General features: G+C 35.4%; 1 protein-coding gene across 1 annotated transcript; it reads left to right on the top strand.

Annotated features, from left to right (window-relative positions):
* LOC109726504 (DNA repair helicase XPB1-like) lies at positions 392-18,234 on the top strand. The gene is made up of 18 exons (XM_020256118.1): positions 392-909; positions 1,329-1,551; positions 1,625-1,681; positions 2,788-2,931; positions 3,014-3,094; positions 5,181-5,268; positions 9,441-9,778; positions 10,061-10,136; positions 10,232-10,425; positions 11,624-11,787; positions 11,872-11,944; positions 12,591-12,704; positions 16,221-16,301; positions 16,448-16,507; positions 17,136-17,219; positions 17,330-17,472; positions 17,631-17,845; positions 17,955-18,234. The coding sequence occupies exons 1-17, from the start codon at positions 611-613 to the stop codon at positions 17,719-17,721; spliced, it is 2,310 nt and encodes a 769-aa protein (XP_020111707.1). The 5' UTR covers positions 392-610; the 3' UTR covers positions 17,722-17,845; positions 17,955-18,234.

Raw genomic sequence — 25,139 nt, forward strand, 5'->3', positions numbered from 1 at the left:
TGCTGTGGATAATACCCAGTTGGACTCTAATTAATAATCTATAAACTTCTATAAAAACTCATGCCTCTTCGCCCACATGACGATATTAGCTTAATTTTGTACTTTTATGGGACCTACCTGTCATATTAAATTACCTCTTTCGATGCCGCTCGCCCCTACACGCCTCTCTGTCTCCTGATGCGTCCTCTCTAGACAAAAAATCGGACAAAGTTCATTGTTAATAATATAACTTTTCTTTGAGTGTGTATTTATATTTATACACTATATGTAAATTTTACATGTATCCATGCAAAAACTAAACTTTTTAAAAATTTTTAATATTAAAAAAATTATAAGACTAGTAATAATAATAATAGTTAATAGTTAATAGTTAATAAAACCGCTTCGGATATCGGCCATCCCTTTCACGCCCTAGAACACCGCCTTTTCTCGATCCGAACCACGCCCTTGAACGCCCGCCTTCTCTCGAATCTCGATCCGAACCGAACCTGCGCCATCTCCTTCTCAGAGTATCGAGCATCCTCCCGAGCCCTGCGAAAACCTAAACCTCCGATTGCGATCTCGTCGACCTCGCGGTCGGCGCTACTTCACCTGCCAGAAATTCTCTGACATGGCCGGCGGCGACGGTGACAAGGGTCGGCCACCTGCCAAGAAGCACAAGACCGCCGGACCTGCCAGGGCTGCCGCCCATCCCGTCGACGAAGATGATTTCGACGATGCGGATGATTTCGACGAAGAAGTCGAGAGAGAGACAAAGAAGAGAGATTTCACAAAGCTGGAATTGAAGCCGGATCATGTGAACCGCCCTCTGTGGGCCTGCGCCGACGGCCGCATCTTCCTTGAGACTTTCTCGCCGCTCTACAAGCAGGCCTACGATTTCCTCATCGCCATTGCCGAGCCTGTTTGCAGGTGCTTTTACTCTCCAAAACCCTACCCTACTCGTCGCACGGAATTTGAATGAATTAGATTTCGATTGAGTTCTCCTTTGTTTGGGATGAACGGGAATGGATCGAATTTTGTTCACTTTTCTTTTTTTCTCTTTTTTGGTCGCATGAATTAGAAACAAACAGTACTTTTGGTTAGGCAAGTTCTTTTTTTTTTAATTTTTTTTAATGTTTGGGAAACAAAAATCATATCGTTGCTAGTCCGAGCACAAAGCATGGTGTTTGTTTACACTTGTAGAGATCATTCCATTCCAAATCACTACCATTTATGTTTCCAAACAAGGGATTTGATGAATTCTGATTTGTAATTCCATTTATGCTAGTGATTTGCAGAATCTCATTGGAGGTTTTGTTCTTATAAGGCTACTGTATGTTTCGGTGTAGGCCGGAGTCGATGCATGAATACAACTTAACACCCCATTCGCTATACGCGGCGGTCTCTGTCGGGCTGGAGACGGAGACCATCATCAGTGTGCTCGACAAGCTCTCAAAGACGAAGTTGCCCCGTGAGATGATCGACTTCATCCATGCTTCTACCGCCAACTATGGGAAAGTCAAGCTGGTTCTGAAGAAGAACCGCTATTTTGTGGAGTCGCCGTTTCCAGAGGTGCTTTTCATTTGCTTTTAACATTCAGTTGGTTACAGATTTCTTTGATGATTGATCAGTTTATTTTGTGAAGGTCTTGAAGACGTTGCTCAAAGATGAAGTCATATCTCGAGCACGGATTTTGCCTGAGGTAAATTTCTTTCCAGTATATTTTTTTAGTAGATCCGACCATATATATGTTTTTCTCTTAAAATGCTTTTTCTTTATTAAAAAAGATTTTTTTATGTGAATTTGATTGGCAATGGCAGCTGCTATCTTGTTCTTCGTTCTCCTTTTCTTTGCCTTCTTAACTTACACCTCTTTTTCATTTTCTAGAAGTATCCGGTTAGGAAATGAAGATTTTATTTGTCGTCCATCTAGAATTTCTTCAGGCTAGTCACTTTTGTGGATTCATGAATAGATTTAAATCCGTGAACAAGAATGATGATTTCTGGGCATTTTCAATTCTAAACTTGGATGCTGAATTCCAACTGTTGTAAGTGAACAAGCCATCATACCAGGTTTTTGTCTTTGATCTGAAGCCTGCAAATGCCAATGCTGAAGTGAGGTGTTTAGTATCTGATTTGTCCTAACGGGAATTTGTGTAAATTAAAATTCAGTTGCTTCATCACCTAATTAGCGGATACAGTACTGATTGGTGTATGTTGAGATTTATCACTCAATGAAATAATGTCGTGCTCGCAACTAATATAAGCCATGTAGATACTCGATTTCTGCTAGAATAACGTCCTTATAATATTCTCGATTTCTTGCTAGAATGATGTCCTTATAATGTTAAGAATAAAAAGTATGAGTCTGTCAAACTTATTTAAAAAAAAAACTCCAACCACATTATCCGCAAATAATTTGACTTTGATATATTTAATTTTTTATTAGTTAAATGATTAGCAAAAGTGAGGCAGCATTAGTGATTATTTCTTGAGGTAGAAATAAAATGAGAAGGATTTTTCTGATTGATTTAGAGCTTGGCTATAGTGATTATTTTTTTTCCCTGACATTTCATTTTTAGATATTTTTATAAGATAAAGAGTTTTACCATCCTTGGATGCTGTGAAATGGAACTTATTTTAAGAAATCTGAAGTTGAAATGTTTTCTTTGGATTTTTTGGTGTTTATATGCGGGAATTATTAAGTTTTATTGTTCTTCTTTTATGTTTGTAGGATTCTCAAGAGACTGAAGCATTTAAATTCGGCAAATTTCCATTCAGTTTTAGCATTCTTCTTTTATGTTTGTAGGATTCCCAAGGGGCTGAAGCATTTAACATTAGCAAAAGAGTGAGCGAGATAGGTGGTGGTCATGAGGATTTGCTGAATGGAGTTGATTTGGCTGTTGCAGCTGAAGAAAAAGAGACTCATTCTTTTGAAATAGATCCTGCACAGGTACTGGATTTAAATAGAAAACAACAAAAGTAACTAGAAGAGCAGTGGAAATCATGTAAATTGAATATCTGTCTAACTACAGGTTGAGAATGTGAAGCAACGTTGTTTGCCAAATGCCTTAAACTTCCCAATGCTGGAGGAGTATGATTTTAGGAATGATACAGTAAGTTCAATATTTCAATAACAGCTGAATTATATATTCTTTTGAAGCTTATTTATTTGCATATTGATCTTTATTATGGTAATTTTCATTATGTTGTTTTCTGATTAAAAATGGCTATATAGAGTGGGCCAGGTATTCTTGGGGCCCGCCAGTTTTGATTGACAATTAATGCATAATATGGGAAATTAATATCCTATTTGATATTTTCTTTTCGTATTGCATTAGAGAGACTTTGTCTTTCCGTCGAGGACAATTCATGCATTGTTGTCTGGTCAAGATTTTGTCCAAAGTATGTAGTTTTAGTGAGAAACTAGAAAGTCTTGTGAAATTTGTAGGATTTTTGGGTTTTTATGGGTATTGGAGAAACGGTTTATTCTCTTTTGTTTGCATTGGTTAAAGCTGGTCTCGAGATCTGAAATCAAGCCTGTGAATCAAGATTAAAGAATAAAGATCATGAGTCAAACATCAAGATTCAAGATTTCAATAACTATTCGTGACCACTCAAGAGTTATTGAAGGTTTTGCTGATGTAGCAAGAATTGGACGAATGTTTTTTAGTAAAATCATGATAACTTCCTTTTTCCTGGTATGATTTTTTGGTAGGTTTGTTGTTTCTAATTGGCTTATGCTGTTTTAGGTGCGAAATTAATTGAGGATAGATGCATAGTGTTGGTTTTGAATTGTTTCAGTAGGCAGTCTAGATGTAAAAGTGATCAATGTTGCAAAAGTAGTGATGATTTGGTGAGAATAATGAATATAGAGGTCAAATTTGTAGAAACCTTTGTAGACCTTTCTATTTTATGATGGTTTAATTTTTTTCTGTTGAAATGGGTTTAATGGTACTTACTATGTTCTTCTAGTAAATCCTTTAGGGTTTTGTGGATTTATTATATTAGGTTGTAAGGATACTTGTGATGTACTCAGGAAGCTATACTTGAGTTGTGTCTAATAGGATGTTGGTATGATCGGAGGAAGCTATGGTGGTGGAGTGTCACAAAAAAAGGTAAAATGAAAATTTCTGACGATTAAAAAAAAAAAATTCTTACATTAATACAAACTGCCAAGATCCAACCAAACTCGAGGGCAATAGAAGTGTCAGTTGTTGGAGCTCCCTGAAAAGTGATCTGAGCTTGGTACTTATTAGTCCTCCAATGTTGTAGGGTTGTCCTCTTGCTCAATTGTACTTCTCGTAGGCTTTTAACTTGTTTACTGTCTGTAGACCTCTGTAGCCCAATGTGGGAGTTTTATGCTTGGGATTTTTGGTTGGAATAATGGACTTCGAGAGGAACTCATTGTGGGATGATGCTCATAGAAGTTAGAAGTTGGTGTAACTAAAGGTGAAAATAGCAATGAACATTACCGGTATCATCTAGCATTCTCAAAGTTTTTGACACATTCTTTGTCCTTCACAAGAATCATAAGCTAGTTTCAGTACTACATTGATTTTATATCATTATCCTGTATCAGCCTCATCATACCGTCTCTCTATACGAGAGAAAAATATTGAAAAAAAACTGCAACAATTGCATACAAACAATAGTTCCTACCCAAACCATCACCATATTTTATCGAAATTTAAACACCAGCAGCTGGCATCAGATGATAAAACATGAGCTTGCAATGAACAGCTCACTTCGTTTGACATAGTTGGAGTTCAAGTATGAGGTTTAGGGTTGGTGTACTACTTAAGGCCTTTTCTACCCTCTCACCTGGTTAAACCTTCATCTTGCAAGTGTGTAACTTGTTCCCGGATGGTTGCTTGGATAACCGACTAGCACTTTATTAACCAAAAGATGTCTCTGAGACTTTTTTAAGCTGGTTGTATACGGTGACACAGAAAGATGATGATGTGCAAGCTTTGATTCCCAATTGTTTCGTATGAAAATGACAAACTGGAATCTAATGCACCCTTTGTTATTTATTTCGCTGAAGTGCAACATGAAAATTTTGGTTGTTGGCAACAACTTGTTACGTGAGACTTAAGGGGTGTAGAAGGAAGGACCTTCATTTGTGGTGCTGTTTCATTTTTTTAATCAGTTGATTTTTTTTTTACATAGTAGGTAATCACATAAATTTGGAATATGCAGGTGAATCCGGACTTGAATATGGAATTGAAACCTCAAGCACGACCAAGACCATATCAGGAAAAAAGTCTTAGTAAAATGTTTGGAAATGGTAAGTTTTGTGACGGACATGGCCAACTTACAAATTCGAATGTTTTTAGCTATTTTGGATATGGTATAATACAAACAAACTTATTTATTGGCTACTTCTCAAATAGTTTATTGGGTGTTGGTATTTGTTTTGAGGGAAAGTGTATCCTAGATTTTATTTTAACTTTTTTTTTGTTTTACATGAATAAAATGTAATGGATCAATCTGTCATGATATCATACTTAGTAAAAAGAGTCATCCTCTTAGAAAATGAAACACTCTCTACCGCCAATACGTAGGAGCTCCTAGTTGGCATGCCTAGAGTGCTTTCTTGGAAGAATCTAAGCTCAATTTGGAGTATAACTTCTTATTGACTAGGAGATACTAAAAAGAAGCATCAAGCTGCTAATTTTATTTTGAAAGTTTAGGAGTCTATTCTTTAATGAAGTAGTTAATCCTTATGGCCTGAAAAGAAGCGCTGAATTACCCACAATGAGATACGATCTTTTGCATAGAATCTATACTGAATATCTAGGGCACATTTGATTTGAATAGGAATTGGAATAGGAATTGGAAGTGCTAAATTATACAAAATGACCGCTGTCCTCCAATAGCTTAAGCTATAAGAGAACGATGTTTTTAATATTATATTCAGTACTCCTCTTCACATTTAGGCTCGAAACTTTTTGATAAACCCAAAACACAAGCTTGAATTACTTGGGAGAAAATTAAATAATGCTAAGCGCTTGGCGAGACAAGATCTTAGAACCTCTTGTTCTGATACCATGAAAGATTGGGTAAAGTCGTAAAGGCCCCCTCTAGGGTTTTCATTGAATATATAGTGAACACAATTAGGAAAACACCTTATAGTACAAGTTGGTGTACAACTAGACCTTATACAAGTAAAGTACAACCGGCAATAGTGCTAATCAAGTAAATATGTAAATGATTATACTCTAACACCCCCCCTTGCAATTTGAGCATCCTGAGGTTGGATGTGAAGCGCATTAAAGCGACTAGTAGATAAAGATTTTGTGAAGATATCAGTCATTGTTTATTGAAAGAAATTCGAATTAATGATAGGTCACCTAGTTGTACTTGCGCAAAAAATGATGGTTGAGTCAAATATGCTCTGTTCGTGCATGCAATATTGGATTCGTGCATGCAATATTGGATTGGCTGCAATGTATCTTATACTGAGATTGTTGCAATACATGATGAGAGGATAACATAGTGAGACACCAAGATCCTGAAGCAGACGATGGATCCAAACGTTCTCAGCAAGAGAATGCAACACTACGATACTTAATTTCAGAGTTAAGAGTGAGAGATTGTGGGTTGTTTCTTGGTGAATCATGAAATTAGATTGGAACCGAGAAAAACAAAGAAACCAGAAGTAGAACGTCGAGTGTTAGGACAACCAACCAATTAGCATCAGAGAGTACTCGATAAGGGGAGAAGTACAGCGTGAAAAATGAAGACCATAATCCATTGTCCCTCTGATATAATGTAGAATGTGTTAATAGCCTGAAAATGAGGGTTCCAAGGTGCTTGTAGAAACTGAGCAACCAGATTCCAGCATATAAGATATGTGGTCTTGTAAAGGTAAGGTATAAGAGCGCACCAACAATCTGATGATAGATTTGAGGATCCTCAATTAGGTTTCTTCATGAGAAGACAACTGAGTTGTAGATGATAGCGGGGTAGAAACAGCCTTGCTAGTAAGCATGCCATGATACTCAAGCAGCTATTGAGCGTATTTTTGTTGAGTCAGTTGAAGACTATTGAGCTGAAGTTGTTAGTTCTATGCCAAGAAAAAAATTAAGAGGCCCCAAATCTTTTCATAGCAAACTCTTTTTGGAGTATGGACATTAAGGAGTTAAGCATAAAGAATGAGCTGCCTGCGACGGTGAGATCATTAACATAGAAGAAGAACAAAATTTCCTTCTTTAGTATGGTAGGTAAACATAGAATGATCGGATGAACTTTTAGTAAATCCTAATTCAGATAAAAAAGATGTGAAGTCTTGAAAACAAGCCCAGTGTGCCTGTTTGAGTCCATAAACAGCCTTGCAAAGCCTACAAACATGACTAGAAAATGAAGAATGAAAATACCTAGAAGGTTGTTTCAAAGCCACAGACAGAGTCAAAAGGGTACAGAGTCAAAAGGGTTGCTTTTAAAGGAGAATTTGAATCTTTATAGATAAACGAAGGTGAATTAATTGGCGACTATTTTAGTTGGATAGCGTCGATATCAAAGCAAATATGGATGAATGGAGAAGAGACATTGGAGGGAGAAAATAAACTAAATTAATACTTTATTAATCAAATACTCTTAATACACTGCTCGACTACATTGAGCATACTGCACTTAGCTTATCTAATTAACTTTCCATTATGCACCGACTTAATTAAGCTCTTGGCCATGGGTGATCCGGCAGTGGGCTCTTTCCACATGTCAACATATCATCTATATATTGGCCTTAAAGCAAAACAGAAATCCTAATCTAAATACAACTTCAAGATCTAATAGCAATCAGAAAATTTAAATCCAACATTATCTCTAAAACTTAATTGATCAACCCAATCTAAACTAAAATTCTAATTAGACTTAACAAAGTTTGGATTATAATTTCCAACATCCTCCCTTTGAATATAAATATTAAAAACACCGTTCTCTAGTAGCTTAAGCTAGCGGAGAACAACGGTCGTTTCGTATTAATCAACGTGGTATTAGAGCATTCGGTTTTGAGTTCGAGTCACGCGAGGCACCTAGTGTTATTTAATTTCTTCCAATTAATTCAAGCCCATGTCTTGGGTCTATTGAAAAGTTTCGAGCCTAGACATGGAGAGGAATGTTGAATATAAATATTAAACACACCATTCTATGGTAGCTTAAGCTATTGGAGAACAACCGTCGTTTTGTATAATTTTACAAATAGGAATGAGAATGGACCGGAATCAGAAAATGGTGAGATCTCCTAATGTGTTTGGTTCATGATAGAAATCGGAAGATGATTCCCATTATTGTTTGGTTTTAAGGAAATTTTGATTATTTGTGAAGATATGTGAACTAGAGTCAAATTTAAATTTAAAATATAAAAATTTTAAATAAGAGGTGTAAAGTAGAGTCAAATTTAAATTTTAAATATAAAAATTAAATTTAAAATTGAGTTCACAGCTCAAAAAATAAAATCAAATTTATAATCTGAATTCAAATTGAACTTGAAAACTTAAAATTAAATTAAAATTTTAAAATGATAAGCTACAATTTAAAATGTGAAATTGAGTTGGCAAATAAAACATAAAACTAGTTTACTATTTGAATTCAATGTTGAACTTGAAACTACAATTTAAATTGAAATTTCCTTTTATAATTTGAATTTCAAATTAAATAAAAATTTTAATATGTAATTTGAATATAAATTTTGAATAGATGTATGGATTTAAATTGCAGTTCACCATTCAAATTTCAAAATGAAAAAACAAAATCTATTTCAATGTCACATTGCAGCCAAAGTTCAAACTGAATTAAAATTAGTGAGCTAATTTAAATTTGCATTATTATTGAACACTAAAAATTAAAACTTAAATTTTTAATTTTTAATCCACAATTTACGTTTATAAATCAAAATTGAGCCTGCAATTTAAACTTGAAATGCAACTTTTTATTTGAATTCAAATTTAAATTCTCAATCAAAATTAATATGCATGATTTAAGTTCAAATTAAAAATAAAAAATTGTAATAAGGAAATCAATCTTATATTTGACGTTAAATTTGAAACTAAAAATTAACAACATTTTAAATTTGAATCCAAAATATGAACTAGAATTTGTACACTTTGATTGCGATATGTGGGGGGATTTTTGGAACCTAACTGTACTGCAGATTTAATTTTCCATCAATGGGAACCAACCTCGATTCCGCCTTGATTCATTTCTTAGTGGGTATCCTAGGCTGGAATGGACAATGGGTAAGTAGAAGATTCTTAATAGTAATGGGAATGGCACTCCTGCACAACAAACAAAACTAATTGGAATCGCCCATTTCGATTCCGATTCTGGGGTCAAAAAACACCAAAACAAACACGCAGATTCATCTTTATGTTGTAAGGTAGGTAATGAACATCAAATTCTTATATTTTCATTGATGACTACATGTTGTCTTATGGTTTTGTTGATATTGAATTGCAGGCCGTGCAAGATCTGGCATCATTGTACTGCCTTGTGGTGCTGGAAAGTCGCTGGTTGGTGTTTCGGCAGCTTGCCGCATTAAAAAGAGTTGTCTCTGCTTAGCAACCAATGCTGTTTCGGTAGATCAATGGGCATTTCAGTTCAAGCTTTGGTCGACAATTCGAGATGATCAGATCAGCCGTTTTACATCTGACAATAAGGAAAAGTTCCGTGGCATGGCTGGTGTAGTTGTGACAACGTACAACATGGTTGCATTTGGTGGCAAGCGGTCTGAAGATTCCGAAAAAATCATCGAAGAAATACGAAACAGGGAGTGGGGACTGCTTCTCATGGATGAGGTAATGTTGTGTACGAATACCACTGGGTCACCTTTTCAAGCATTTCGACTGTGTTTTATTTAAGAAGCCTCTGAAGTGTCAACTAGAACCTTGGTTTCATGGGTTCGAATTATAATAACATCCTTTAGTGTTCTGTGGCAATCTATTAATGTTTACGTCCGTCAAAAATATCAATCTTAAATTCTCTTTGTAGTACGTGATGGTGACAACCTTTTATAGACTGCTGTCATCTGCTTTTATCAAGAGAACAATGTATTTAGACTTATTATGTGGTGTTTGCAGGTGCACGTTGTTCCAGCCCACATGTTTCGCAAAGTTATCAGTATCACAAAGTCACATTGCAAACTTGGCCTTACTGGTCAGTTTTACTCTTGAAGAAGATTATGATCTGCAAATTGTGCTGCTTATATTGTTTTGCTGATCTCCTGATTAGTTGATTGGTTGTAATTACAGCAACACTAGTGAGAGAGGATGAACGCATTACAGATTTAAATTTTCTTATTGGACCAAAACTATATGAGGCCAACTGGTTAGATTTGGTAAAAGGAGGGTTTATTGCAAATGTACAATGCGCTGAAGTTTGGTGTCCTATGACTAAGGAGTTCTTCGCGGAGTACTTGAAGAAAGAAAATTCAAAGAAGAAGCAGGTACTTAATATTTGGTCTCCATCTCTTACTAGTAGTTATATGCAATGATGTCCAATGTTTGTTTGGCTTATCACTAGCATTTTGGTGCCTCTATCTATCACTACATGCTAATAGTGTTTAGAGAATTTGCAATCCGGAGCTACTCAACGTTCCTCTATAATCGAGTGAATTTGGTGGCAATGGTGGAGTGAGGGGAGAGGGACGGAGTGGCGGCAGAGGAGAAGAATGAAGCATACGTGATGGTGGTTTTGTTGTAGTGGGAGAACTGGATGGATGCTTATCTTTGTCATTTTGCACTCTTCATCAGCGTATAATCCCTACGAGTGATTTTTGATAAATAAAGTAGGTTATATGGAAGATTTGATTATCAGCAAGTACAAAGCACAATATGTTGAGGGGCCTTTCCTAGATTCTAGCCTTTTCTTCCAGAGTTCTAGTTATATTTATTGGTTTGAGAACCATTCCATCTGCTGAGCCATGCATACCTCAGTAGATGAAAAAATAAATTTATTTCCATTTTCTCTAAACTATTTAGTAAGTCTTGGTCTACAACCCGGTCTGGTGCTTTGCTAATTAGTGAAATAGGGATTGTTGTTCAAAAGACTCGCTGATTCTTATTAGTGATCCATACTCCATAGAATTGATTTCATTAAATTGGTAGAGCACATTTTTGGCTTCCTCTTAAACGCTTGAATATTTGTTGCTCCACATAAACAAGTGTTTGTTTTATCCTTTAATTGTGAATATTGCCACTTACTTCATCATTAGTAATAATATGTAGCTCTTAAAAATGGATGAATTTGAGTTTGTATTTTTGGCTTATGAATATGATTGTGGATGAAAGGTTTAAGCAACTTTTGCCCATATTTTTTATTGAGAATTTAATGCACTATCTACTGTTTACCATATTTTATGTTTATTTATATCTCTATGTGTTTGCATGTTTCACTACCATACTTGGTAATATAATTAAAGTTACATTTTCCTTGCTGTGCCATACTGTCCTAATGGAAGTATTTGAGCTTATTTATATCTACATTGTCTTTCTCCCCTTCTCTTTTCGTTACTCGTAAACCTCCTGACTTTAACTTTCATTTTGGGTGTGTAAAGTTTTTTATTATTTTTCTATGGATTATTGTGACTATGGTATTCCATTTTGAGATGCCAATCTCATTGGTTGTTTTCATTTGGTTATCAGGCTCTTTATGTGATGAATCCAAATAAGTTCAGGGCTTGTGAGTTTCTGATTCGGTTCCATGAGCAGCAGCGTGGTGATAAAATAATTGTGTTTGCGGATAATCTTTTTGCACTTACAGCTTATGCGATGAAACTCCGCAAGCCCATGATCTATGGTGCTACAAGGTTCTGTTCAAATCGACTACATTTATGAAATTTATTATGTCCTCTTCCCTTATTACTTACAGCTTTGTTTGTGAAACCATTCAGTCATAATGAGAGGACTAGAATTCTTCATGCGTTCAAGAATAGCCCAGATGTGAATACCATTTTTCTGTCAAAGGTATGCTGTCTTTGTTGATCATGCCTCTTTTGGTACTATGGCTATGTTAACATGGTGTTGATTGATGTTTGCCAGTGATCATTTTTGTTTATGTATTTGCCTAAAATAATGTAGCAGTAAGAATATATTGCTTCAGAGAGAAAATGATAGAGAGCATATAATAAATGTGAATAGCTTCAATAGGCTCCAAATATATTTTTGTTAGCTATTATTTGACAATGGAGTGTCATACCAAATTAAATCAGGAATATGATAGGTAGCATTGTATGGAGGCTGCTATGAGCGAGAAATTCTTTTGCATGATCCCTGGATAATTTCCCCATCTTTTATCTGAACAAAAATATACTAGTACATTGTTTGACAGCAGGAAAAATGAAGCCCTAAAATCCTAGCATGCTCTTAGTTTATTTCATCCTTTACTCAGGTAATTGTGTGTATGCTTGGTATGGAAAACTGCATGTTAGCCAGCAATTTTGTATATAAATATATGTAAGTTAGGATGTGTATGTGTGGATACAGATGAGAGATATTGGTAAAAATCAGAATGCAAAATTTGGAGTATGGATACTTGTGTGACAGTTAATATTTATTTGTTATAGTAATAATTAGAATGCACAACCAAGCCTTAAAATCTTCTATTCCCTAGGTGGGTGATAACTCAATTGATATACCGGAGGCCAATGTGATAATTCAGATATCATCTCATGCTGGTTCACGGCGTCAAGAAGCTCAGCGGTTGGGCCGTATTCTCAGGGCAAAGGTACTTTGTTTGGAGAGATTGTTCAAAAAACTAAATATGCTTATGTCTAACTGTTCCTATGATTAAAATTACTCTTGGATTCTTGTTACTCTCGTTGATAGTAGTATCTGTTTGATGGGGGATGAGTGGAGCTACCTAGTTACTTATGTACTTTGGTTTATAAAATAATTCACTATTTTGAGTTTACATTGAATTTTGAAAAATCGTCCCAAGTATTCTTATTCTAGACTTTAATTATATCGAGTTCTCTTAAAATTTCCCTAGTGCAAAGAATAGTAGAGGAAACATAGATCGATAACTATTATGATGTTGACCTTAGTATATTGATTTCCTCTGAAAATTTCTAGTGTAGAGAATATTATAGAGGAAGACATATGTTAATCACGTTAATCCAGCATACGAAGCCTCAGCTAAATAATTTGAAAAGGCTCAATCAAGATTGCATTGTGAAATCCCAAACCCAAAAAGAATGGGACTCCACACACACACACATACCCACACCCACACGCTCGCAGCTATAGGATTTTATAACAACAATCAGATTTTAGATGAGGAATAGCGGGTGAGCTAGTGAGATTTCGGGTGGTAAAGGATATGATAGAGAAGACTCTAACAAGGCATTTTGGGATAGGTAATATGGATAGTTGATGCAGTTAAATAGTTGTTCTCTTGCTTTAGATATCCACGACTTGTATTGCCTCTTTTATATTGGTTGTTGTGGCGCTTCATATGTGCAAGGTTGTCCTTGTATATATGGCGGGTTTTTGCACGTGCGTGGGAAGGCTTCCGTTGTGGCGCAGGGTGTGACAGATTAAATTGGTATCGAAGCTTAGGAAATGTCACTAGGTGGACTTAGGAAACCCTAGACTGTTGCCAATCATAAGGATTGAAGAATAAGAGTGGACGTGAATTACGATGAAAGTGAGCTGATTGTGTCGAGATGTGTCTCCAATAGTATAATGGAGGCGAATTGAAGATGTTGCAACTACTCCCTTTCTGGCAATCATGTTGGTTCAGACGACATGATGTCAAAGGCGGAGTATGAGTACCCTTCCATGACTTTCGCTTGGATCGAGCTCTTTGTTGTGAGTTCTGTTGAATTGATTTGATTGTTTGCTGGGGTCATTCAATGACCATTGTTGTTCTATTTCGGTTAGTCGCGATGGCGTCTCATGGACAACTAATGACAGGATCTCCTGTGGCCGGACCTTAAGCTTTTGAATCGTTAGGAGCCAATGAGGTCCAGTAGCTTCATGAATAAGTAGTTACGTTAATCGGTGTAGCCGAGAACCTGGGTGAATATACATGGCGGCAGGGAGATCGCATCGAAAGACTTTTAGAGTTGGTGAACCATCATATCGTTGGGGAACAAATTGGACAAAATCAGGCTCCGCCATCCATGTCCACCGGAAATACAATAGTGGAGGCTACTGCGGCAAGCTTGTATAATCCACTCCAATCGCTGATTCCTATAGCTAGTGCGGGATGTACTGAGGGAGTAAGAGAAGTTTTTGGATCATGAGAAGGAGAAGAAGCGAGCGATGAGAGGCTTGGCGTTTTGTAAAACCCCTGAAGTGCCTTTGTTCACAAACTAGATCCTGCGGGTCTTGTGCATTACGAACTTCAAATAGATGCGTGATTTTTGGAGGGTCCCACCGTCCGCCTCAATGCACGAAGTGTAGAGACCGATGTTTCCGATGTGGTCGGTTAGGTCACTTCAAAGCCAATTGTTTGAAAAATCCATATCCGATCCCATCGTTGGCATTGGCCTCATTGATGCTGGGGCAAGGTACAAGGGTCCCACTTGCCCCCGCTACTATTGAGCGCCTTTTTGCTTCATGCCAGCCAGAGAGGTCTCAACCAACACTACTCGGACCGATATTGACAGTGGAAGCAAAGGAGTTAGCAACAACCGATGATGCCTTGTAGGTAACGTTTTGATTATTGGCAATGGAGTTAAGGTGGTGTTTGTTGCGGAAGCATTGCATTTGTTTTAGATTGGTTTTTCTGTTGTCCTACTTAGGTTTGGGTTAGACTGCACACCACATTGAGGACGAGTTCAAATCCTCAATCCTACCATCGGTGCTATCAGTTATAGTTCTGCCTACCTAGTGTCAGTGGATGATTGGATTATGCCGATGGGTTGGCACATTGGTTTAGGTCGTTGGGGGATCTAGTATAGTAGTGGGGCTGTTTTGGGCTGCTAGATGCTATGTACTGATGGTAGGGTAGTTTATGAGTTGGTTTAGGAGGGGTTTGTTGGCGGGAGATGTTGAACCCTCTCCCTGCTGGAATGATTTTTACAACTATGAGCTGAGTATCTGGTGATTAGTAAGTGTGTAGGGAGACCCCAAGACTTGAGGATATTTCTATGGTATAGGGATTCCCCAGTGGGTTTCCTTTGGAGTGGTCTGGTAGACTAACGGCATGAAAGGTTGAGTTTTGCATCGACTTGGCCTTTGGGGTCGGGCTAGTGGTGAAGGCATCTTATAGGTTGACGCCAACTTAATTGATGAGAGTTCTTAGGCGCCACCTTAAAGTCTTGTAGAGAAGGATTTGATGAGTGAGCTTTTTATCACAGGGACCCCGACGTTATTTGTTAATGTAGAAGGAGATCCTTGAGATCGTGTATGGACCGTTATGAGTAGAATAAGTAGCCATTTCCCGTAGTTGACAATCTGCTTGATTTACCTCTAGTTAAGTTATTACCAATTGGAAATGTAACTAGAAGACGTGCACCAAACGGAGTTTCCAAGGTGGTATGGACATTGTAAGGCCACTTAAGCATATCAGCTCCCGGTGGCATTCATGTATTTAATGAGCTGTGTCTTCGAACTTTTCCTGGATCGTAATCACTTAAGGTATCTCTTTGCACAAAGGGAATTGAATTTTGGGGCAGCGCAGGTATTGAAGCTTCTGAAGGACTATGCAATCACCATTCCGTATCATTTCAGTAAAGCCAACTTGGTGACGAACTTGATAATAATACGAGAGAGGGGGGGAGGATCTTTACGAGTACGAGACGATCCATGTTGTTAAACATAAGAAGTTCATAGAAACCAAATTTTATGTTTTTTTGACATAATCTACCTTTTGACAGACTTGATTGTAATTTTAGGAAGTTACGAAATAAGGTTTCTAGTTACTTCAAGTGATGTGGATCATATTTAATGGTATGATGGTATTTGATCTATAATTCTTTATCTGCCTAACATTTAGCTCTCCGGTAAGTTGAATATGTACAAAACTGCGTCTGGTTTTTACTGAAAATGTTACATGGAAAATACTCTCTTTATGTTGTATTAACAATACAGACGACCAATAGGGTGGTCTATATTGCGAAGTTGTGTAATGTTTGTTGGATCTGTGATGTTGATCTCTTTCCTTTCCAATTTATTTAATAAGAAACAGTCATATGATATCTGATAAATGTCAAGGCCTTTTGAATTCGTTTTTGCACCTGTCTTTTAGTTCTGTTTTATTTTATTTTATTATAGGTGTTTACAAAATTTGCAGGGTCGCCTTCAAGATAGGATGTCAGGTGGGAAAGAAGAATATAATGCTTTTTTCTATTCGCTTGTATCCACTGACACACAGGTTTGGATATATCTATCTTTTGCAACACATTGAACTTGTTTTTATTTCTCTATATATAGCATTCAATCAGTTTAAATGTGAAGAAGTATTTTCGTTTTGACATTATCATCATGTTGTTACAACTTGATCTTTTTTTGTTGGCACAGGAGATGTACTACTCCACTAAAAGGCAGCAATTTCTGATTGACCAAGGTTACAGCTTTAAGGTATGCATTTTCTAGCCCAGAGACTATACATTGATATCTTCAGGGTTTTCCCTTTCATTTATGTAATGTTCTGTGTTAAAAGGAAATTATATAAAATACTGTGTTGTTTTTGTTCCTCTTACAGAATGTTGCAGGCATGCCTTCATTTTGATAAAATGACATTTTATTTAAGTTTCACTAGTATTGGTTGTAGGTGTCTATAAAGTGGCCTTTATATTCACTTTTACAAACCAAACAACCGATAGGACGCCACTTTTTGAAAGTGGTATTTTCGGTGCTTCGCTATTGGCGAACCAAACATGCCCTAAGGCAAAAGATGGAGGCAATTGTGTGCCAATCCTCTTGTTTTGTTATGATAGTTAGAGATGCTTGGAAGCCTCATTGTCTTTGTCAGCTTGCAACCTTTTTGGCTCCCCAGTTACAAGATCTCATTCAGAATAAATTTGGCTTACTTTTATTTGGCGTTCCGATGTCTCGTATCTTAATAACTATTCAGATTATCCCCCGATTTATTTTCATTTTGGACTTCTAGGACATTCTTCATGCTTCGACTTTATAATAGCGTGAGCAAATGACTTTTAGAGTGGATCTTTCTTATTGTTACTGAAGGAATTTGTCGAATCATCAGGTAATTACCAGCTTGCCGCCACCTGATTCAGGAGCCGAGCTTAGCTATTACACTCTTGATGAGCAACTCGATTTGCTGGGCAAGGTAAAAGAGCGACTCGTTTGATTTTAAACTGTCTTTACGGTATCTGGTTGCTGTCTGTCTGCTAGACTAGATTCAGGAAGAGTGATATTTCTTGCTTTGCATATCAATAGGTGCTGAATGCAGGGGATGATGTGGTGGGTCTGGAGCAGCTGGAAGAAGATTCGGATGGAAAGGCACTAGTAAAAGCCCGGCGCTTCACTGGCTCGATGAGTGCCCTTTCTGGGGCGAGCGGAGTGGTCTACATGGAGTACAAGTACAGTCCCAACCCTCTCTGTATTATTCTTGTTCTATTTCTTTTACTCGTTATGATTGCATTCCAGAAGCTCAACTAGAAAGAATTGGAGGAGAAATTTTTCTTTCTTTCTTTTTGTTTATTATTATTATTATTATTATTATTATTTTGTTCTGCAGCACGGGGAAAACCAAGCATGGTGGACTGGGGAAAAGTAAACCCAAGGATCCTTCAAAGAGACATGCCTTATTTAAAAAGCGGTACCAGTAAATTACTCCACTCTCTGAGGTTAACATGTATGCCTAGAAGGCGACTAAGGGAAAAAGCCTTAGCTAAACCGAGCGCACGATCCCTCAAAGAGCCTTTTTAACTATTGTACTCGAATGCAGTAAAGGTACGTCCCTCGTGCGTCAGCCCCGTTTCGTACCTGGGAGAATCTATTTGACCTAAAATTGTTTGTATTGGAGTATGATAAATTTATATATGGCTGCCATTCTTACCAGGAGAAGATTTACGGATTGAAGTTAGGAGATCAAGAGGTTCTCTTCCTTGTAGTTGCAAATGATTTCCGTGAACCTTCATACCAACTTAAAATGTCTTGGAAAATAAGAAACAATGTAAAATATCAGTGTATTGATCATTTTTATATGTATCTTTTTCAATACAGTAATGAGTTTGCGGCATTTTTCCTGAAATCAGTTAAATCTGTGGTTTTATGATTCTGGAGACACGAAAGTATAAACAATTCTGCAAGATATTTGATGAAATCCCTCTGCTAAGTAAGCTCTTGCCTAGTATTTCAAATGAGGCTTATTGAATGACTTACTGTTTAGTGAAGCTCAGATTATCCTCAGGGGATTTTTTTGAAGGTTGTATAGTGTCTGCACCAGTGCTTAATTTTGCAGGTTTTTATCTCCTGGAACAAAAACCTTCTCTTTTTGGTTTTTATATTGGTACGAAAAGTACCTAACTAAGAAGATGCAGCAGTTTTTTTTTTTTTTTTTTTTTTTTTTTTTTTTTTTTTTTTTTTTTTTTGAGAGAAATATAGCATGTTATCCGTTTTGTTTGTTTTTTTTTATTTTAGAAATAAATTTGGCTGAAAATGTGAATCAATTAGAATTCGAATTTGGGACCTCCGGTGTTAACTATCTAAGTTCTTTGCTATTTGCGCTAAGGACGGTCAGTAGAAGATGCAGCAGTTAGTCAGAGAAAGTTATCAGGTTCCTAGAAATTCAGCAGTCTCAAAGTTACTGGGACATTGGTTATCTTTGTGGTGTGCGTAGGGGTGTCAACGAGCGGAAGACGAGCGTGTTGGGTCCTGCTCGTGTTCGGCTTGTTTTATAAATGAACCGAACTTGAGGTAGCTTATTAAAGTATCGAGTCGAAAAATTCTAGCTCGTGTTCGATTCGTTTATTAATGAGCTGAAAACGAGATATCTCATAAATAGATTTATTAGAAAGAATATATGAAAAATAAATTTATAAGATCTTAACCATTAGACTTCAATCTAATGGTTGAAATTTTACATAAAAATGAGTTTTTTTATAATTGAGTTGGCTTTATGTTTAGGTTGGACTAAAAATCAAATAATAAAAATTTGTATTATATATATAATTATTTATTGATATATATAAATATAAATTATATAAATATAAAATATATGCATTCGAACTGTTATCAGGCCGAATACGAGTGGGCTTTTTTCAGCTCGTGTTCGGCTCGTTTATTAAACAAGTTGAAAAATTTAGCTCGTATCCGACTCGTTTACTAAATGAGCGATTCGATCTCGAGCTCATTTTTAGTCGAATAGGAGCTGGCTTGCGAATAGCGAGCTGGATTGCCATTCTTAGGTGTGCGCCAGCACTGGCGCTTTTTCTTCGTTTTTTTATTTTTTTATTTATGTGATTTATTTATTTATAATTAGCCTAGTTACTTGCGCTTCACAGCGTGTATCGTAAATGCAACTGCATAATGATTATTTTTAATTAATTCAGCTAAATATTTTTTAAAATTTAACAGATTTAAAATTAAAAATTAAAATTAAAATTAAATTTATATCGAAAAGCATGCATATAATTGGTAAAGCTATATTTTCTAGGTATCAAAAGTTTCTAACCTTATATTTTTCTATAGATAATTATTTAAGCATTATGGTCACAGCTATCAAAATAAATTTTATTGTTTTAGAAATAGAAATATGTGGAAACCTCAAGAACTATAGGTAGTTTTGAATTAATCCCTCAGCTTGAACTTTTTGGATTAACACCTTAATTTTTAATTTTTTAAACTGCTTTTTCCAGTTATTTAAGTTAAAAATTTATTAAATATAATAGCTCTACCATATTTGTTCTAATTTTATTTTTTAAAAATAAAAAAATCCATAGTTAAAAATAAATTAAAGTTGACGAATGCATTTTTTAAAAAAAGATTAATATTCCAATATTTTAGATAATTGGACCATGAAGATTGAAAATCAAAGTAAATAAAAGAAAGGGATAATTGCCAATATATCCTTCAAAACTTCGGAAATATTTTATTTATCTCTAATTTTTCTTTCTAATACACGCCTCATATGTTTCTCCATTATTCCAAAATATTTCTACAGTTACGATCCGTTAAGTTAACTTGGGTTAAATATAAGTTAAATATCTATCAGAGTTTAAAAAAATTAAAATACCTCTTTTGCCCTTAAGTTAAGGGCAAATAAGAAATGTTGGTAATGATAGAAGGGTATATTTGAAAAAATCAAAAATCAAAATACTTTTTTGTGCCCTTAATTTAAGAGTAAATAAGAAAAGTTGGTGATTATAGAATAGTATATTGGAAAGAGTTAAACAATAATTTCACAGAGATTATTGCTAATAGTTCACTAACAGAATTTTAACTCTAGAGGCATATTTGAAATAATTTGGAACGTAAAAAAATTATTTTTAATATTAACCTTCTAAGAGAAATAAATCAGAAAGTCGAAAACTTTTCAGAGATATATAAGCAATTGCCTTTTTTTTTGTTTTATCTTTATTAGTAATAAGAGGTACTAAGTAATAAGAGGACAAATAAGGATGGTTAATTTTTCTGTTTTGCCATGATAGCATTGAAATTTAATTTCAATGCTTTTGTGTATATTTCAGATATTGATGGAAATTAAACAAATTAGAGTTATATTGGATGGATATAATACAACATTTATACTGTTAGAAAGAAACTGAAATAGATATGCTATTATCTTCATCAGATTAATATGAACCTCAGCAATATTTTGGAGCATGGTAGATTTGGTTTGATTCAGTTAACAAAAAAAAATTTTCATACCAAAAAAAGATTATCAATTTGGAAAAATATAGAATCCAAATCGAATCAAACCAAATTGATTTGCTACCGTACGTTTGATTCAGTCGTTAGGTTTTCGTATCTTTTTCTTTTCTTTTCTTGTTATGAACTTACTTATGAATCGAAAATTATAGTTGGAGGTAGTGGTGAAAGTGGTTAAGATAAACTCTTATCGAATCTGGCACCACGTTCAATCGAATGCGAATACGGATATCAAAATTTATGCATCAGCTTGTTCATGTTCGGCTCGTTGACAAGCCTAGTTGGCATCCGCTCACCAAATTTATCTCAAATTTAGTCTTGATCCGAGCACAAAAGAGGTACTTCAATGGTTTTTCTGTTTAATATAAAAATATATATAAATATCGTTCTCTAACGGTTTAAGCTTTTACAGTATAAACTTATACAGAGTTTTTAAGTCTTAAAAGATGCAACTTAAAGATTCTTAATCTATTTTTAGACCTTGTTTGTAGTTTCTTCATGCACCAACCACTAGTGCTTAAGAAATATCTTGTTTGACCCTCAATTATATCATATTTTAATAATCAAAACTATTCCTATGTAATTGTGCAGAGAGAGAGAGAGATAGAGAGAGAGAGAGAGAGAGAGAGAGAGAGAGAGAGAGAGAAAAGGGAGTTAAAAAACTAAAAACTTTTTCTTTATATATTTGAGCATCACATGATTGACTTTTCAAAATGGATTAGAAAAACTGATCTCTCTCATTTTCGACTAATGACAGGCCAATCGCGTATTAGACGTGTGGATTAAGGGACCGATCGATGAAAATTCATGCGCACTTCACTCTTAATTGTTGAGTATTAAAAGTATCTAGAAAATAATTTCGTAATTTTTTGATATTATTTTAGCAATCAAAATGACTTAAAACCAACAGCTGAAAAAAAAAAAATCTCACAAAAAGTGATGATATGATACTAAAATTTTAGATCAAAGGTATTGATTTTGTTTTATATAGTATAAATAATTTTCTATTAAAAATTTTATGTGAGTTTGATATTTCTACAACCACTAAAATTGTTGATTTTGAGCCTTTTTGCTCATTAGGCAAATGATATCGAAAAATTATAAAATTTATTTTCTATATATATACTTGAGATATTCTAGATCAAATCTAACAGAGTCAATCATCGATTCGAAAGGTTCAACATTAAAAACAATTTGATAGCATGGAGATCACCGTACTTTTGAAAGCACACAAACTTAGCTCTCTCTCTCTCTCTCTCTCTCTAGACTTTTTTCAAAAATAACCCTGTGAAAGTTCGTATTTGCCAAACTAACCCCGTGAAATTTTTATTTGTAAAACTAACCCTCCTTTCGCCACGTGGGCGTCATGTCAGGGATTCCTCAAAAAGGCGGTGAATCGTTCACCGTCTTTGTAATTTGTTGTAAAAGCGGTGAATGGTTCACCGTCTTTAGAAGACGGTAAACCATTCACCGCCTTTAGTGCAAAATTTCCCTTTCCGTCCGTTTCCCTTTCCGCTCTCTCAAGTCCGCCTTTCTGTTCCCTCGAGAAGACGGGGAATGATTCACCGTCTTATCAAGGACACCATATTATGGATTTGGAAAGATTTGCACACTGTAGGAATTTGTACTAAAGACGGTGAATGGTTCACCGTCTTATGAAGACGGTGAACCATTCATCGCCTTCACAATAAATATCAAAGACGGTGAACGATTCACCGTCTTTTTGAGGAATCCCTGACGTGGCGCCCACGTGGCGAGAGGAGGGTTAGTTTCACAAATAAAAATTTCACAGGATTAGTTTGGCAAATACGAAATTTTACAGGGTTATTTTCGAAAAAAAGTCCCTCTCTCTATATATATAAATATATAGCTGAGCTCCCATGCTTTTAAGAATACAAAAATATTTGTGCTTGTGATTTTTTAGCCGTCAAATTGCCTCAAAATACATACAGCATTATTTACGGTGTGTCTTATTAATTTTTCTTTGCTAATGCTATATAAATCTTGAAGTGAACCGACGACTAAAAAATCACAAATATGCTGAGTTCCTGTACTTTTGAAAACACAGCGGCTACTATATATTTTTATACTTCATGTTAAAAGAAACAAGTACGTACTATGGTTATAACTTTGGTAGTAACTTTGTGGCCCATGTATCTTCGAATCACCACCACAATAAGCAACGAATGAAACATATCTATATATATATATAAACTGGGGTGTTAGCATGCATATATATGCTTGCTGTAAACCTCAGTTTCCACCTCCTAATCATTTGGTCCACAAAGTTTTCACTCCTCTATCTGATCGATGGGCTTAAACGCAGATTTCGAAAAGCGATTTCCACGTAATTTATATATATATCTTTTAAAAAAGAGAGTTTAGGTCGACATTGAACAAGTTTGTACGCGTCTCCTCATCGAATGAACCGCTCGACGCGTCACGTAAACGTAGGAAGAGTGAGTTCTAATTAATCCAAGTTTGATAATTAGGAGTTGCATGCAAACCATGCATGCTTTAAAATTCACAAAAAGCCCACATGCATGCATTACCCCTGAGCTGTGGAGGAGGATGCATCGATCTCTTTCATTTTTATTTCTTGATCAGGGTCTACAATTAATGTTTAATTATGTTATTATTATTTGCAGGGGTTAGGATGAGGTGTAGCCGTGTAGGACTCATTTAGGCCTCTCTCTCTCTCTCTCTCTCTCTCTCTCTCTCCCTCCCCCCCTATACCCACGGGAATCTTCGTAGTTCTATAATCAAAATATTGTAAAAAATGGTAACTTGGTTGTGATCGCTATGGATTTAGTATATGTTACCACCCAGGATATTTATTAGTAGTGACAACTAAAAAATAAGTTATTGATTTTTCCATCTAGCTAGATTTCTGATTTTTTCAAAAACCACGAGTAAAAACTCAACTTGTGCTTAACCGAGCGATTATCGCTTGACCTAGCGGTAAGGATGAGGATGGAGGGTATCAAAAGAAAAAAAGAAAAAAAAAAAAAAAAAAAAAAAACCAACTNTATATATATATATATTATAAATATTTATTAGGATTTTAGGTTAGTCCATATATAAAGAGACCTATATTTTATAATTTTAATTATTAGAGTAAAATTTTAATTTTATAATTTCTTTCCAACTTTGTACGTAATAGTAGGGCTGACAATCCAACTTGCTGTTCGCGAGCTAACTGGTGCTCGGCCCGTTAATAAACTAGCCGATAATGAGCTGAAACTTCAGCTAGATATTTTAACGAGCCTGCTAGTACTCGACTCGTTTATTAAATGAGCAGACCCCAGCTCACTTCTGTTTGGCTCGTTGGTAGCCCTAATTAATTAAGAGGGAGCACATATAACTCGATCAGTATAACTGCGACAATTTTAATCTATTACATCAATTTTTGTATCAAAAATTAAATTATTGTAAAATATATTTTATTGCAACAGTTTGTGCAGCTTTAATAATGTAAATTATATTATTCAGTCATTTATTATCACAAAAAAGTGCTACTGGCTAAATTACCGATACTTTTAAAAAGTGTTGCTATATGTGGGGTCGAAAGATATATAGTGACAGTTAAAGAGTGTCGCTATAATATAAAAGAGTGCTGCTAATTTATCAACATTTATTTAAGCATTTAGCAACCACCGAAACTCTACCTCGTTGGCTGCGGTGGCGGGGGAGGACGAGAGGAAGGGATCTTCGTCTAGAATTTCAGTCGATTGAGTAAGAGGAGAAGGGAAAATGGTAATCGATTTTTTTTTTATTTTTCTTTCTGTTTGTAATCGGGCCGAATGGACTGGGTAGGGTGGGTGGCATTAATATGATACTTACACAAAAGTGTCCCAAATATGTGTCCCTATAACCTAATTCTATTGTAGTGAAGATTTATAACAATTAATTATTCACAACAAATCTCATTTGTTTGCAAAAAAAAAGAACTATTATTGCAACGAATAATTATCAATTACAACAGTATTTATTATCGAAAAAGAATGAATTTCCTGATAGTTTAACTGTCAATAACATGAAAATTTAGAGATTTGGCCAATTACGATTTGATTCTTAATTAGTTTGCTTAATATAGATTAGTATCTAAACTTCAATTTGTAGGGCAACAAAAACAAAAAAAAAACTTAACTTTTTTAAATTCCTTTTAATTATAATGTCATTTCTTGTTTATTTTTTTCCCCTTTGTCCCGCATTTATGACGCATAAATCAAATTGCATAACAAATAGAAATGATATAAATATAAATCATCTAAAGAATTTCGACTCATATATCAACAAGGTTAGTGAAAATTGTGCCCACATGTAGTGTGACAATTGCTAATTACGATATAATCGAGATTAATAGAAGATCTAA

Source organism: Ananas comosus, linkage group 21 (genome assembly GCF_001540865.1).
Source record: "Ananas comosus cultivar F153 linkage group 21, ASM154086v1, whole genome shotgun sequence".
NCBI classification, from domain to species: domain Eukaryota; kingdom Viridiplantae; phylum Streptophyta; class Magnoliopsida; order Poales; family Bromeliaceae; genus Ananas; species Ananas comosus.

Excerpts from the sequence above, each read along its gene's own strand:
- LOC109726504 (XM_020256118.1), top strand. The coding sequence starts at position 611 with ATGGCCGGCGGCGACGGTGACAAGGGTCGGCCACCTGCCAAGAAGCAC. Across the intron at positions 10,137-10,231 it reads TTGCAAACTTGGCCTTACTG|CAACACTAGTGAGAGAGGAT; the intron begins GTCAGTTTTACT and ends TTGTAATTACAG. Across the intron at positions 16,508-17,135 it reads ACCAAGGTTACAGCTTTAAG|GTAATTACCAGCTTGCCGCC; the intron begins GTATGCATTTTC and ends TCGAATCATCAG.